Here is a 16,600-nt window from a genome sequence, read left to right on the forward strand (position 1 = left end):
ATCATCTCCTGTAGGAATTGTCTAGAAGGTGGAGGGGACTACTGGCTTCACTGGCTCTCCCTCGTGTGTCATTCCATCAAGAGACTATCAGACTTCCCTGAACAGAGTTAGGTCACCACCACTAAGAGAGCCAGGTCCTTTGGGGGAGAGCTGTCTGGGTATAAAATTTCAAAAAGCAATAATTGGTTCAATTTCTAGGCCTTACTGAGATTTTTCGTTTGTTTGTTTATTTTGTTTTTGGTGTGTGGAGGGGTTAGATTTGAGGAAAAGCTCAAACAGATAAGCAGGATATCTGAAAAGATTGGAGCTGGGTGGGGTCAGCGACCAAAGACCTATTCGGCAGCTCAGTCAGGACTGGACTTTTCAGGCGGCCAAATGATTTGATTAAGGTGTTAACTGAGAAGTGTTGGCCGATGGCTGTGAGGTGACCTCTCTCACAGTGTTTATAATTTCTTTTGGGGTCTTTGCAGCTTGAAAGCCTCAGGACCCTGCAGGGGTGGAAATGACAGGAGGCAGACATTGATTCTTTGGAGGTAGGACCCCCTCCCCCCCCTTCAAGTCACATGACCCAGGGGAGAGGCCTACTTTTAGGGCTGGTGATATTGGCTCTGCCATTGCCCAGAGACACCGGCTGTCAGGGACACAAAGCAAACTCAGCTGCATACAAAGGTCTCCCGTAAACTGCTCCCCACCACCACAGAGTTCAGCTCTTCGCTCTTTTGGGGTTGGCTGCTGTGCTGATGCCAATGACCTCGCCAGTGCCAGCTCCTTCTCCTCCCTTCATTGGACTGCTGGAATTTATGTTTCTACAGGAATTATGACAAACTGAGTATTCTCATCAATTAGGAAAGAACTGGGACAGACACTGAAAAAAATGGCAGCCTCACGAACCACAGGCGAAATGAGTTTAATGCTGCAGATCTGGGAGGGAGCGTCTAGTTGATTCCATACGGACCCTCTAACACTGCTGGATCCCAAGACAGTGAGTAACCCAAGGATCTCTAGTTTCAGAGAGGAAATACTGGTACAAGAAGTCGAATTCACTGTGTCACGGGCAGGGATCCAATTAGGGCAGCTCCCAACTGTGCTAAGCAGAAACAGGACATTGTGCGTTCCCATCCAAATTCAGTTAAAAAATGAGGATATCCTGGTTTGCCTAAGAGTATAGATCACGCCTGTTGACAGCAATAACAAACAAATCCCCAATGCCTTCATCCCGCTTGCCAGTGGATGCTTCTATCAGGAAGGTTTACTAGTAGAACAGACGTGTGGGACAAATTGGAATAAAACACTCACCAAATCTTTTGGTGTGTTAAATTTTTCATTAATGCTCCCAGAGATAAACTTAGAGAACAGACTATGTTTGGAACTGCCTGGAAGTGTCCCAATCTCTGGGTTTCTATGCATAGCGTCGTTTCAGAGGCAGAAAACTTGACAACACAAAGACTTTCCCAGGAAATAGAGGGAAAAAAAAAAAACAACGACCACCACCTTTTTCCCCCCTTACCGACTTCAAGGCCCTTAGGTCTTGGATTGCACTGCTTATACCCTTGGCAGCTTCTGAGCTCCATGAGTTGTACGTGTAGCTGGTTCAAAATGCCCCGTTCCACTGTGTGCACTGTGTTTGTGAGCTGTGGGTGAAGAGGCCAGGGCGACATGGTTAAGCTCATGTTCTGGCTGTTTTGTTTCCAACGACCTTCATAAAATGAAAACATACTGACTTACCTGATAAGGATCTGTATTCATATCAAAATACTCCAAAAAGCCAGTGGCGAACTCACAGAAGAGAAAATTATGCGTCTCATTAACTGTACGTAAACACCAGTAGGTATTGTTGTTAGAGCTCGTGCAGGCGCAGAAAGATCCCACTGTTGGTAAAAAGGAAAAACGAAAGGCAAAGAATGAACAAACGAAAACGTAGGCAGGCTAGCCATTCTAGCATTTCCTTATCTTTATAACTTAGGGGCACATTTTCTTTCTTGTAAGTACTATGTGTTTAGATGGTAAAAAAATTGTATTTTCCCCCTCTCTAAGAGGTGGAAAGTGGGGAAAGGTGGAAAACGGGGAAAACGATGGCAATCTATGATCGTGAATACAGGCTGAAGGCCAGGGTGAAGTTTTAGGCACGTTGGTTTGCCCCCCACCCCCGTTGGGCAGTGGTCTCTGGAATAGGGTGGGTGGAGAACGGGAAGGGAATTATCAGAATTTACATTTCTGGTTATTTTTATCTTTTATATATATATTTTTAAAGGATAAATGGTTCTAAAATAAAGAGATGGACTGGTGCCCTTGAGTGTCCTCATCTGGCCACACGTCACAAACGGTGCATGGAAAGAGGGGGTTCTGCAGCGGGAAGGGGTTTGCAGATGACTTGAGCCCAGCTCAGTGGATTGAGGGATGATGTAATTTGTGATCATTGTAGACGACACTTTCACATGAGACAGGCTATCACCTTGAACAGCTTTGGCATCATGCAGAGGTTCCCTGGTTTTCTGGTGGAAAGTGTCTCAGACACTTTGGAAACAAAACAAACCATCCAGTCTTCTTCTATAGAAAGAAAGTTTCTAAATTTATGACCTTTCCTGCAACAATGATTGAACTTTAGAAATATGCTGTCTAGCAAATACTTTTAAAGCAGTTGGAATAGGCACACTTAATGCGCATTCATTGTCTACTGTGTACTTTGCATGTATTAACTCATTTCATCCTTAAAAAAGTCTTATGAGACAAAGATTATTGTTATTTCCATTTTATAGATGGGAAAAATGAAGCTCAGAGAGGTTAAGTAATTTATTTGAGGTCACACAGCTGACAAGTAGCAGCATTAAGGGTCTGGCTGGAGGGTATACTCTATTTTTTTTTTTTAAATTTTTTTTTTCAACGTTTATTTATTTTTGAGACAGAGAGAGACAGAGCGTGAACAGGGGAGGGGCAGAGAGAGAGGGAGACGCAGAATCTGAAACAGGCTGCAGGCTCTGAGCGGTCAACAGAGCCTGACGCGGGGCTCGAACTCACGGGCTGTGAGATCATGACCTGAGCCGAAGTCGGACACTTAACTGACCGAGCCACCCAGGCGCCCCATGGAGGGTATACTCTTAACCACTACATGTCACTTACCCACCTGTCCAGTATTAAACACACTAAATCTGTCCCCTTAAGCTAAATGTTTTAGACAACGGATGAGAAATGATTTTTTTTTCTAATTTTATTTTGATAGACTATTTTTAGATCATAAAATGGTTCACAGCAAAACTGAGTGGAAGACACAGGGAATTTCTAGAGAATACCCCCATCTCCACAGATGCAGAACCTTCCCCACTATCAACATCTCTCAACACGGAGACAACTAATGAACCTACATGAACACGACGTCATCACCCAAAGTCCACAGCCTACATTAGGGTTTGCTCTTGGTGTCGTATGTCCTATGGGCTTTGACCAACATATGGTGACATGTGTCTACCAGTATAGGGTCATACGCTGGTACGTCACATCACTGACTTAAAGATCCGCATTTCTCCATCTATTCCTTTCTGCCCACAGGAGATGATTTTTCAGGCTGCTGTGTTTCCAGGGGCCCAGCCCAGAGCTTGGCGGAGAACAGACCCCCACAACCTGAATGACCCTCAGAGATCCTCATGTCCCGGTTTAGGGAACGCCATCAAAAGTTAGAATGCTATGAGTTTAAGAGTTCACTTGGCTTTAGCGTGGCTGGAAATGAAAATGCAAACTTGAACGCTGAAATCAAAAAGCATCAAAATGGAAAGACAAAACAAAAAATCCTCATAGGTAGGCCTGAAACTCCCAAAGAATGGGTCTTGGGTTCCTGGAGTCTCCAAATCCCACTTGGAGAGACACTGACCCAGCTGGTCCTACTGTGATGTTTTCAATGAGGAGATCTGGGGTTTTAGCTACTCCCTGGGTCGGTAAGCCTTCAATCAGATGATGTGCCACAAGAATTTAGGGCACTATTTCTAGATGGCCTCAGCGAACACTGTGCATAGACCACCAAAACAAATGTTAAGGATAATTTTAAAAGCACACAATTGCTATTATTCCATGTCATCAGCAATTCCGTATAAAACTAAATATTTTGTGGAGTCTCTATTCTTCCCTGCAAACGTGACACTAGGTAGTTAAGGGGGCTGAGAATTAGTAGGATATGGCTCCTGCCTTTAAGGGGGTTTTACTTCCTTTTATTATACTTGGAGCATTACATGAAATACAGCAGCAACAAAATACATAAGAGGCAAAATCGTTTGCCCATTTATTTAGTTATTCAGTCATAGAGCAGTCTTGCTGGGTGGGCACTCTGCCAAGAGGTGGGCACTATGTGAAATAACACCAACAGGAGAAAGACCCAGGGCAAGCTTGGCATTTTCAAGTAAAATGTGAAAACAAATCTCTAAAGAAAAAAATAATGCTTGGCAAAAATCATTCTAGAAAATAAGAGGATGCTCCCCGCTTGAGTTATTCTAGATCCCTGGTTTTATGCTGCTGAAGCCCTGGTCTTCAGGACTGTAGTGTGAGTCACTGTCTCTGCGTGGCAGCAGTCAGTGGCATTTAGAAGGAGCAATTGATACGAGGTGACGGGTGTTAATGCAATCATCATTTCCCAGTCGGCAAAACCTTGGTTTTCGAGCATAATTCGTTCTGGAAACATGCTTGTAATCCAAAGCACTTGTGTATCAAAGCGAATTTCAAGAGCCGTTGGCTCAGCTGTGATCGTGTGACGTTCGGCGTCATGGACCGCTCGTACTGCAAGACATCGCTCGTTTGTCCAGTTAAAATTTATTAGAAACGTTTGCCCGCCGTGCAGAACACGCGCAGAGCAAGTTACTCGCAATCCAAGGTTCCACTGTGCATAGACGTCAGGTCTGTCTGCTATATACCTTAAAACTTATACAGTGCTACTCCATAAAACTGGGAGAAAGATTTCTAAAAAACCCTCAAAAACCAAACCACTCAAAACTTACGGTTCCAGAACGGGGCCGTCTGCCAGTGGTTGTTGTCGTGCGTGAAGCAGGTGAGGCCCGGGAGGCTGCATTCCTCCCCCTTCCTCTGCCGTTTCTTCTCCTTCCTCTCCTTCTTCCTCCTACGGTTCTCCTTGAAAAGCTGCAGTTTGCTGTCTACCTCCTGAGCAGCTTCCCTATCCCAACAGAAGGGATCTGTTAATGATCGGAGAGCACTTTCCCAACGGAAACTACTATCTTCGCTCTGTATCTCACACAAATAGGCAGACACACAATAATAAGATGACTTTTATTTTTCACAGAGGGCCTCAAACTCTCATCGGCAAGAATGGAGGCATACTCATTAAGTGACAGCTCGCTTAGAATGTTACGGAGCCTTGGGGCGCCTGGGTGGCTCAGTCAGTTGGGCATCTGTCTTCAGCTCAGGTCCTGACCTCGTGAGTTTGAGCCCAGCATCGGGCTCTCGGCCGTCAGCACGGAGCTGGCTTCGCTCGGATCCTTTGTCTCCCTTCTCTCTGCCCCTCCCCCACCTCTCACAAATAAACATTAAAAAAAATTGTAAAAAAAAAGTAAAAAGAATTTGATTGAGCCTTAAAGGATCAACGTTTTCTTCCTTATGTACATGTAAACACTGGTGGAAGTACGTGTCAATGTGAGTGCGTGGATCCTGCCACACCCTGTGGACAAATGGCTTCACTTCCTGGGGACTCAGTATTTATCAGCCATAATGTCAATGGATAGTTGGATTAGATGCCTTGGAAAGAATTTCCTTTGGTTAGTATTTTGTTATTTTCCATAAAAGGCTCAACTTCTAATATCCTAAATCCCCTTCATATGCCAATTATATTATTATTTTAAAAATACGTGTATTTCTTCCAACTTTCAGAACTTAGCACAACTGCAGACTACCCTACGGAATACACCAACCTAAGCAAGACGGTCCCCATTTCCCAATCACTGTCCACAGAAAACAGAGCATGGAATAAAATCCAGTTACCTTCCCAACATTGGCAGACAACACATAGAGAATTAGAACAAACTCCTCATAGCTCCTCCTCAAAGGATTCCAAAAACATTGCCATGCTCTCTCAGCAAGGCGTGGGCTTTGTTTCCAGCTTCTGGGACTGGGTGCCCTCTTGGCTGAATCTGCTTTCATGAAGCAGCACCACTTGGAACAAGGGGGTCCCTGCTGTGTTTCAGAAGTGCCCAGTGGACAGTCCTCCGCTCCCAGCAAATGTGGAAAACAGAGAGCCACTTACTTAAATGGGTGGAGATGACTCTTCACCTTCTCTTGCTTTTTCACACCTTTCTCTTTATTATAATAGCTACGGGCAAGAAGATTGAAAAGTGAGTCTCAGTTCCACATTCGATCGGACAGTTCATTTTAGAAACAGAAGGCAGAATACAAGGAAAGCTGTTACTTTGTCGTAACTATTTAGCTCAAAGGGACCTTTTAACCTTGGGCTGAGGTTTATGACGGATCTCATTTGACCCGGACAGGTTAGGTCATTACAGTACATGGTAACAAATTCAGTTTGTTACGCCTTCTGTTGGCATAAGAGAGAGACAAGCCTGCTGCTTATCACTGTAGCTTGCGGAAACACGAGTTTAGAAAAAAGACCGTGGTGGGGCGCCTGGGTGGCGCAGTCGGTTAAGCGTCCGACTTCAGCCAGGTCACGATCTCGCGGTCCGTGAGTTCGAGCCCCGCGTCAGGCTCTGGGCTGATGGCTCAGAGCCTGGAGCCTGTTTCTGATTCTGTGTCTCCCTCTCTCTCTGCCCCTCCCCCGTTCATGCTCTGTCTCTCTCTGTCCCAAAAATAAAAATAAATAAATGTTGAGAAAAAAGACCGTGGGATGGTTACACGCTCACCTCTGTTTACTACAGGCACATTCCTCGGGTTTTCTCCTCTTTAGGTGCCCCCTCACTTCTCTCAAATTCTTAATTTTATCTTGCAAAGCTTCAATCTGGAAGACACATACTTGAACAGTTACCTTTTAAGGCAAGGATTTTCTATGCTGCCTACCTCTCTTTTACTTTCTGTGTTCCATCATCCTAGCTATTCATCTGAGATGATAATTAACTTGGAAACCCACTGGGCACGGAATACGCCTACCTCGATATTCCTACTGATGTGCTGTAGGTAAACATTAACAGATGTCTCAACTTAACAACTGAATCATTTCCTTGCAGATTTCAGTCTGCGTTGGGCCAGTCCCCGCTATGATTTTTACACTCTATTTTGTTTTCAGGCAGGACCATCCCTCTATCACTGGGAAAAGATAAATACCCTGCTATTCTATTTTTCACATAATTGTAATTGTAAAAAAAAAAAAAAAAAGATGAAGTGGACACTCAGTGAGCCCCACCGGTCACAGCCGGGCTGGCGAGCCCAGCTCACATTTGGAATACACCTTCCAATCACATAGCCGTGGCTAACCTCTTTATCAATGTATGCCTTGTGGTCCTTCCAGGCTCTGGCTGATTGATACAGTTCTCTCTCACAATGGATTGTATCATTCGGAAGAATAAAGCACCTGCAGAAACAAACCCAAAACAATAGAAATAGGTTTGTATGCTAATGTTAAAATAAACATTAGAAATAGCAAAGGGAATATAATTATCTTCTAAACTCTTAATTTGGATGCAAGCAGTTGTTTGGAGCTGAGCCATAGACCAGGATGCGTGGCAATGTCTCCTGACCCACGTTTACCGGTGTGGGTAAATGATGGTGACAGAGACAGACCGTTACTAAGATCGCCTTTCACAGCAATATTCAATCTTCATGTCTCCAAGAACAGATAACCACCGGAAAACTCCAATTTCGAAAGCCTCATCAAATGCCACAGGAAAAATGGAAGTTTGCACAGTTATGATGGAAGAGGAAGTAAGTTGTCTGATTAAAGAAATGCAGAGTTAGAAGGGGGTTATTTATCCCATTCATTTTGTTACAGACAGGCTGCCTGAAGCACCCCATTAAGTTTGAAGTGAAGAGGGGTACCTGGGTGGCTCATCAGCTAAGCATCCGACTCCTGGTCACGGTCTCACAGTTTGTGGGTTTGAGCCCCGCGTCTTCGGGCTTTGCTCTGACAGTGTGGAGCCTGTTTGGGATTTTCTGTCTCCCTCTCTCTCTGCCTCCCCCCTCCACCTCTCAAAAATAAATAAATAAACATTTTTAAAAAGTTTGAAGCAAAGAAACAGCCTTAGGGATAGAGAGGAATTGGGATAAGGGGTCAGTAAATACTAAAAGTGGAACCCTGGTCTAAATCTCTTAGTGTGTAACTATAACAACTATAGTTGACCCTGGAAGAACACGCGTTAGAACGACACAGGTTCACTGATGTGCAGATTTTTTTTTTTTTTTTGGATAAACACAGTACAGTACTGTAAACATCATCTCTTCCTTGTGATTTTCTTAATAACATTCTCTTCTCTAACTTACTTTATTGTAAGAATACCGTATATGATACACATAAAATATGTGTCTATCAGCTGTTTATATTATCACTAACACTTCTGGTCAGCAGTAGGCCATTCGTAGTTAAGTTTCTGGGGAGTCAAAAGTTATACGTGGAACTTCAACTGTGTGTACGGGGGAGGGGAGGGTCTGTGTCCCCAACCCCCACCGTGTTCAAGGTCAACTGTACGGGCACCGGAAGACCAGACCCAAAGATAAAGATCCTGACAGAGCTCATGACAGCATGCCTCCCCAAAGTGATACAATGAGAGAGAGAAAAAAAGACCCTGCTAATACATTCAGAAGGAAAATTTTTCTCTATCAAGGCAAGACCTGGATCTTGGAAGGAAATGGAGAACCAAGGTGGTCCATTAGAGCTGTGAGATTATCAGCTCCCTTCCCTGCTTCCACGGCTCCCGAGGCCCTCCGTGCTCTCTGGGTCCTGCACGGGTTCGTGAGGTGTTCCCGCGTCTTACGACAGTTCTCCAGGCCCCACAGCCCTCCCGTGGGCTGGGTTTCGTTCCTGAGGCTGTGAGCGCACCACCGTTCTGAGCCACAGTAACGGTGCAGCACCCAGAGCCTCTACCAGCGCCGGTAATGGCTTCCATCTCTTACCCAGACTCCCACAAAGGTAACCGTTCAAGGGCAGAACTCCATGCCTGCTAAGTTAAGATGTGACAGAACCACTCTGGCTGATCAGCCTTAATGCGAAACCGAGCCCAAAGCATGTGTCCAAATGCACGACTGTTTGGACTCCCCGTGGCTTCTTTAAACCCTGGTTGTTATACAGGCCAGCCTCCAGACCCTGGACTGCCAGGTGGTATCACTTTCCGTAAAGAAGGAAGACAGTGATAAGACAAGGTGACAACTGTGAACTCAGCCCTCGAGAACTGAGCCTTCCTACTTGTGGGTCACTCGGACGGTGGTGGGCAAGCCCAGGGCATTGCCTCTGTCTGCCAGCATCGTGTCCCCGTCGCCCGCAGCCTGGTGGCCTCCAGGCCCCCGGGGGCCTTCATCATGGCGCTTGGCGATGTTTCTTGGTCTCAGCACGTGCAGTTCTTCTTCTTCCAGGTTTATGTCATATATTTCGCCTTCAAATTCGACGGACAAGGAACGTGTTTGCCGAGTGTGGACAAATCTGGGCTTGTACTCTGGAAATAAGGGAAGATGTGTTAATACGGACATCCAGGTGTAGTTGAGGAGGGGGGAGAACCACCACCTGGCTCAGGGGGCATGCTGGGAAGGGGCAGGCAGTAGGGACTGCACCGTTGAGGGGCAGCGGGGTGCTGTGGGCAGCCCCCTGGAATCCACGTCCGGAGCCGTGGGCTCTCGTCCGGCTCTGGCACTGCCCGGCAGTGCGGTGGAGGGCACGTGCCTCTGGGCCTCGGCCCTTCATCCCTCCAGGCAGGGGGGAGGTCTGGGCGCCTTCTAAGTTCCTTTCCACTTACGGCAGGCTGTGAACTTGCACACTGCGTTTTCAACGCGAACTGCTAAGGCAGTTTGTTTGGATAAAACTATACTCCCAATTACGGTATTAATAATGATACTGTCATTTATCGAGCTTTCGCTATGTATCACCCACCTCATACTTATCTCTAACCCACAATCTTGGAAGGCCTGTATTATTGTAATACATCCTTACATTAAGAAAACATATTAGATTGTCCGAACAGGCTCGTAGATCTGGTGCTACGCTTCTCCAGGAGGGAACACTGAAGCTCTGAATGCTACCTCGCAAGTGCGAGGTTACGTAGCCCACAGCTGTGGGAACCAGGACTCTAGTCTCCCAGGTTCTAAAGGCTACAGTCCTCCCACCACATTGGGCTGCTTTTGCCAAAGGGTAAATGCTCTTGCCAAATGTGCAAATGACAGAGGAATGCTCTAAGAAAAATTAAGTGTTGCAAATGTTTTTATCAGCCAGCTGACTAGTGATACCTGGCAGATGGAGGGCAAGGCCAGGAGAGGCCAGCGTGTTTTCTGGTCACGGTAATCCACTGCTCAGGGCGTGTTAGACAAGAGCTTTCACCAGCAAACCTTTGCCCCTCCTTACGAGATGCACTTGGGATCTGAGGGGGCCTACTCACGTGGCCTTTCTCTCTCCAGCCTGATGCTGAAATAGGAAGAAGGGGGAGGGGCACACAGGCTGCAGAATCAGAATAGTGCTCGCCACAGGATCTCACTGTGATGGCAGTTTCCAGAGGAGGAAACGCCTCTGTAACAATCAGCAGGCCACTGAGGGTGGTCAGGAACACCTCCTGTCCTCGAATATGTGAGCTTCCACGTGGTTTGAAAGGGTGGCCCCAGACATCTCGAGTTTGTGCTCAATGAGAACAACGCAGGGTTTACGGTCACTGCTGTGGAGTAACATTGAGCCTCCTGGGAGAGAGGAGGCTGTCCCTACCTCCTAGCCCAACACTGGCAATCAGCTTCCGTTAAGGGAGGCTGTGGGGAATCTTTGTCATTTGTCGGCTTTCCATTTGATATCTTTGGGTGAACTATTAAACCTGGCATTTTCTCTCAGGGAGGAAAAAAAATCTCCCAAATCAATCATTCTCAGCCTTTGGGTTATGGATTCCTTTAAGAATTTATTGAAAGTTATACTCAGAAAGTTATTGAAAGTTTTACACAGAAGTCCATCTGTGGACTCCAGGATAAAAAAGCCAATGCTGGGGTGCCTGGGTGGCTCAGTCGGTTAAGCGTCTGACTTCAGTTCAGGTATGATCTCGAGGTTTGGGAGTTCGAGCCCGGCGTCGGGCTCTGTGCTGACAGCTCAGAGCCTGGAGCCTGCCTCAGATTCTGTGTCTCCTCCTCACTCTGCCCTTCCCCGGCTCATGGTCTGTCTCTCTGTCTCTCAATAATAAATAAATGTTAAAAAAAAAAAAAAAAGCCAGTGCTAAGAGCATCTATTGTTCTAGTGATTTATTTGATTTCCTAATTTACAATATGGGGGACACGGGCCTGGCTCAGTCAGTAGAGCATGCAACTCTTGATCTTGGGGTTGTGGGTTCAAGCTCCACATTGGGCGTACAGCCTACTTAAAAAAAAAAAAACTACCTAATTTACAACACGGAATTGAACTTGATGTATCTTACTGATTTCCAAACCCGTATAGAAAAAATTGCCACAGATGAGTCACTTCTCACATTCAGCCACTAGATGGCACTAGACTCTCATTCTTTTACAGAAGGTGCCCAATTGGGTTTTCACATCTGTACAATCCTAGGAATCTTATAGCTGCCTGATAGGGTTTTTATAAAGAAGATGGCAAGCAGTGCTTTTCATACTGAATTTGACTGTTTGACCATCCCAGCCAACAAGAGGAATTAAACAAAAACTGTCCTAAAACAGATGTGCCTAAAAAACGCATGTATGCTTTTCTTACTAGTTAAATGCATAAGCAATGAAACCTTGACTTTTTATTTTCTCCTTTTTTTGTTAAAAGTAGCTCAAAGCAGACTAATCAGGATATTAGCATTAATGTAAAGTACACCTGACTTAAACTCTACCCTCCGCCCCTAGCCCCACCTTTTACCCTGTATAGCTCTTTCCTGTGCGTGTTACGTTTTGTCTGGTGTGTTTACTGAATATATTTTCGTTCTATGCTTAAGTTAAAGTGTCCACATACCAAATTAGCTCTCGTATTTGGAACAGGACCATTATTTGCTTTCGCCCCAAGGCCATGCATTGATAATATCTAAAATGTGGAAGGAGCGGCCTTTTCTCTCTAATGTCCACTTGCAAAGCCTTGGCCTGCCACTGAGACGTCACTGCGTGTTGCTTACTCGGAGTCCCCTGGTTTCTCAGGAACTGCCTTTGGCTCTTCCTCTGGCTTCTGCCGGTGCGATAGCCAGGCTCTCCGCAGCTGCATTCCTTGTCGTGGAAGCCGCGAGAGTAGAGGTTCCGCGTGCTCTGCCGCACGGTGAGCAGGTCACTGGATCCTTTACACTTGTGAATTCGGAGCTTGCCAGATGTGTCCTCAATGCACTGCCACTTCTGCAAAAGCCAACGTGAGAGCGGTTTACCCCTCCTGCTCCAGGTGCTTCGTATCAAGGACCGCTGCATCGGGTTCCAGAAGCCCGGGCAACCCCGATAAGCAGAGCCAACGAAGGAAGGCAAGCTTTTCACTGACCCTGCAACGAGCCTACCCCCGGTTCTCTCAGTTATTTCTCTCACGGGAGGCCAAGACAGATGACACCGGAATCATTGGAAATCAGAACTACCTCAGCGACACTAGAGCCCAAAATTGATACATAAATGCTCAGGATCCAGACTAAACAGTCTTGAGTGAGACACGTAAAAAGCCCTGAATTCACCCAGCCACAGAGCACAGCTGTCACGGCTGTTTTCACCAGACCCCTCTTCCTCTGGAAAAACAAACCTGGCTGCTTTGTTCTCAAGCCCCTGAATTTCTGACTCGGGCCAGGGAAGAGTGGCACGTGAGGGAGCCGGAGAGGAGTTTAATCGGAGTCTGCCGCAGCGCGGGCCAGCTCTCACAGGGCCGGGACGTTAGCAAACGTGTCAGGGGTTCTCTGGGCCTCTTCTTATCCTCCTCCGGACCCCGCAACCCTGAAGAGAGAACGCTCACCTTCCCAAGAGACAGGCACGGGGCGGCGGGGGGGTGGGGGGGGGTGGGGGGGTGGTTGGCACTGGGTTTTCTCCTTTGAGCCTTCTATCAAGCCTGAGCAGACACCGCAGGCTTACTTCTAGATCAATGGGACGCGGCACTGGGTCTCCCTGTCCCTCCCACCTGCTGCCCAGGCTTCTTGAACTTCAGTCTGCCTGAAGTAATAGCACTTCTCCTCGGGGCATTTCATGGGATCCTCCGTATGTTACCTAAAGGCCTAATAACCTTCCTTTTACTTTCTCTTTTCCCCTGGCCTCCTCTCTAAAATGGTAATTTGGGAAGTATGCTGACCTTGGTCTGAAGTTGACCACAGTTGTGACAATATGCTGTCATGCAGTGTTATCAAATTTTGTCTTTTTTTTTCCCCTTCCATCTATGAGTATCCCCTGTGTACAATTATTGACACTTTTCTCTAAATGGACACATTTCTAAGCAGTGGCCAAAGCAACAGCCCCTGTAAAATTATGTATTTGGTGTGCCAGTTACATATTTCAAATACATATTAAAATAAATAAAAAATTATTAAATAAAAGATGCTCTTTCCTGAGCCACATAAAATGATCTCACCATACCCTCCTTGTGTACCTGTAACCATACTTTGGATTGCATTTTAATTTCAAGGTGATCTGATGCAAGGTAAAATTTAGTCAAGGGTCCCAGATGGCTTGGCCAGCAGACAAAGGACGCTCATGTACAAAATGGAGTGCGACCCACTGAGATACCACCTCACACCGGTCAGAGTGCCTAAAATGAACAAATTAGGAAACAACAGGTGTTGGCGAGGATGTGGAGAAACGGGAACCCTCTTGCATTGTTGGTGGGAATGCAAACCGGGGCAGCTGCTCTGGAAAACAGTGTGGAGGTTCCTCAGAAAATTAAGAATGGATCTACCCTATGACCCAGCAATAGCACTGCTAGGAATTTACCCAAGAGATACAGGAGTGCTGATGCATAGGGGCACACGTACCCCAATGTTTATAGCAGCACTTTCAACAAGAGCCAAATGATGGAAAGAGCCTAAGTGTCCATCAACTGCTGAATGGATAAAGAAGATGTGGTTTATATATACAATGGAGTACTACTTGGCAATGAGAAAGAATGAGATCCTGTCATTTGCAGCAACATGGCTGGAACTGGAGGGTGTTATGCTAAGTGAAATAAGTCAGTCAGAGAAGGACAGATATAGTATGTTTTCAGTCATATGTGGATCTTGAGAAACTTAACAGAAGACCATGGGGGGAGGGGAAGGGAAAAAAATAGTTACAAAGAGAGAGGGAGGGAGGCAAACCATAGGAGACTCTTAAATACAGAGAAGAAACTGAGGGGGTCGGGGGGGGTGGGGGAGAGGGGAAAGCGGGTGATGGACATTGAGGAGGGCACTTGTTGGGATGAGCACTGGGTGTTGGATGTAAGTGATGAACCACGGGAATCTACTCCAAAAACCAAGAGCACACTTTACACCCTGTATGTTAGCCAATTTAACAAGAAATTATATTGCAAACAGAAAACAAAACAAACAAACAAAAACCCTGCCCCAAAAACCAAATGGAGTGTGACCATTCACAATGGACCAAGGCACAAAGTCATGCTTTGTTTTTTCTTAATGGAGCTGTGTGCCCTCAGTTAGCGTTGAATTATCGGTGCTGCCTTTGCACTTCTACCCGATAGTCCCCAAATCCCGGGGCCATAGGGCTTGTTCTGTGATTTTGCTTTAGCCCCCACACACTCCTGGTGCTACAGAATTCGGTGATTTCAAGCCATGTCAGGTTACAGTCTTCTTTTGTGGCTTGACCAGCATGTCCTGAAAGTCCATCATCTCCATCCAGAGAAGCAGGCTCAAGGGAGAGGGCAACTCTATTTGCAAAGCCATGGAAAGGTGACACAAACAAGCACAGTCAAGGACTAACTAAGTTAGAGATAATTTAACTGAAGAAAAAAAGTGAAGTCAACTTGATCAGGCACACAGGACTTATGTCAGGTCAGTGGTTCTCACACATGGCTGGGCTTTGGGAGTTTCAAAAGCTCCCCTGGTGATTCTAATGTGCAGTTGGGGTTAAGAACAACCGCTTTCAATTTGCGACTGGTTCTTGGACCTCTTTGCAGCTGGAATCCCTGGCAGGGGCAAAAGAGGTCTAAGTAGCTTGGATGGAGGAGTCTTTGGGAAGGATATATGCATTTTTGGGCGTGGATGTGCAAAGGAAGCTGTGTCTAGAAATGCACTGATGCAATCAGGTCAGAAAACGACTCTAGTTGAACAGAGGTACACTTCCAGCTTGTCTACACTGGCAGGACTATGCGTTCTCTGTAAGAGTAACCAGTTTTCCTTACTTTCTCTCCATAGGTAGTTGACAAGTGATAGAATTTCGTCTTTGCAAATGCTTAGCGGAAAGCTGTGTGTGCCTGTTCTGCCATTCAAGGTGGCGACCAGTGATTTTCAAGCCTGGGTGTGTGGCACTTCCAGACACATCCAGTGAGCTTGAGGAGGTGTCGTGAAGTTCTTGAGAAAAGTTCTCAGAAACAGATATACAATTCCCTTAAGGAATAACGATATGCCCTGTGGAGTTTTTGCTGGTGAGAAGTGTCAGCAAAATCAATGATAACCTTTTATAGCTCCAGAAAGTTTGGTGATCAGTGATACTAGAGTGTCAGTCTAGATCTGTATTTGTCCTAAATGCAAATGGTTTCAGACTTATCCATCTATCTGGGTAACCTCTAACTCAAGCATTCAAAAACTAAGAGTTTACTACTTAATTCCAAGGGTAGCAAAAGAAGAGGCCAGTGTTCTACAGCCTAGTAGAAGCTTAAGAAATACTCTGTTTTCTCCCAGACAGGAAAACATGGTTGTCTCAATTCTTGTCTGGTCTTGTGTCTTTTGTGGTTCAAATTTATACCAATTTTGGTACACATACTAATTTTTAAAACACGTAACTGCAGTGAAAACCTTCCTTAGTTTTGTAACCATAACGCACTAAAAAAAAAAATTCTGCCTTTTTCTTGGTCTTGAAGAGCTGAGTGTACAGAACAGAAAGTGTAGGCAGAATTTTTAGTGATTTGGTCTATTTGGAATCTAACCGGCATTTGCCCATTAGCCAAATTCCTTGCTAATGTCCCATGGATCAGAGGTGAAGGGAAGGGGTGTTTCTTTCCTGAGAGATGAATTTAACCAAACCTGAGGTCTGGTACCATCCTGGGCACTGGTGACATATCACACAAATCAAATATGCACACATATATGTATGCATATATGCATATATGCATGTATGTATGCTTCTGTACACACATGCACACACGTACCCACATATACTAAAGGTATACATCCACCTACACACATTCTTGTATAAAACAAGGGCCACAGTGAAAAATGCCAATGCTTTTCTATACCATGAACCCTTTGAACAAGCCATAGACCCTATCAGATGGAGTAATTAGCTAGAGGCTTTCAAACTCTTCTTAGTGGCAAGCCTACTAGCAATTTTAATGAAATGTAATTACCACATATTTGCCACAGTCATTTTAGTGTTCGATATCATGATAATTTTTACAGCTGAG

General features: G+C 45.6%; 1 protein-coding gene across 8 annotated transcripts in view; it reads right to left on the minus strand.

Annotated features, from left to right (window-relative positions):
* SULF1 (sulfatase 1) overlaps positions 1–16,600 on the minus strand; it is a 179,500-nt gene that overhangs the window by 17,842 nt on the left and 145,058 nt on the right. For all 8 annotated transcript variants that reach the window (XM_045454988.1, XM_045454985.1, XM_045454986.1 and 5 more), the window contains 8 exons: positions 12,210–12,420; positions 9,332–9,578; positions 7,411–7,507; positions 6,843–6,937; positions 6,233–6,298; positions 4,977–5,149; positions 1,726–1,868; positions 1,508–1,631 (listed from right to left, as the gene is read on the minus strand). In XM_045454988.1, coding sequence (XP_045310944.1) covers positions 1,508–1,631; positions 1,726–1,868; positions 4,977–5,149; positions 6,233–6,298; positions 6,843–6,937; positions 7,411–7,507; positions 9,332–9,578; positions 12,210–12,420 — 1,156 coding nt within the window. The remainder of the gene's footprint in view (positions 1–1,507; positions 1,632–1,725; positions 1,869–4,976; positions 5,150–6,232; positions 6,299–6,842; positions 6,938–7,410; positions 7,508–9,331; positions 9,579–12,209; positions 12,421–16,600) is intronic.

The sequence above is a fragment of the Leopardus geoffroyi genome, chromosome C3 (genome assembly GCF_018350155.1).
Source record: "Leopardus geoffroyi isolate Oge1 chromosome C3, O.geoffroyi_Oge1_pat1.0, whole genome shotgun sequence".
In the NCBI taxonomy this organism is placed as follows: Eukaryota; Metazoa; Chordata; class Mammalia; order Carnivora; family Felidae; genus Leopardus; species Leopardus geoffroyi.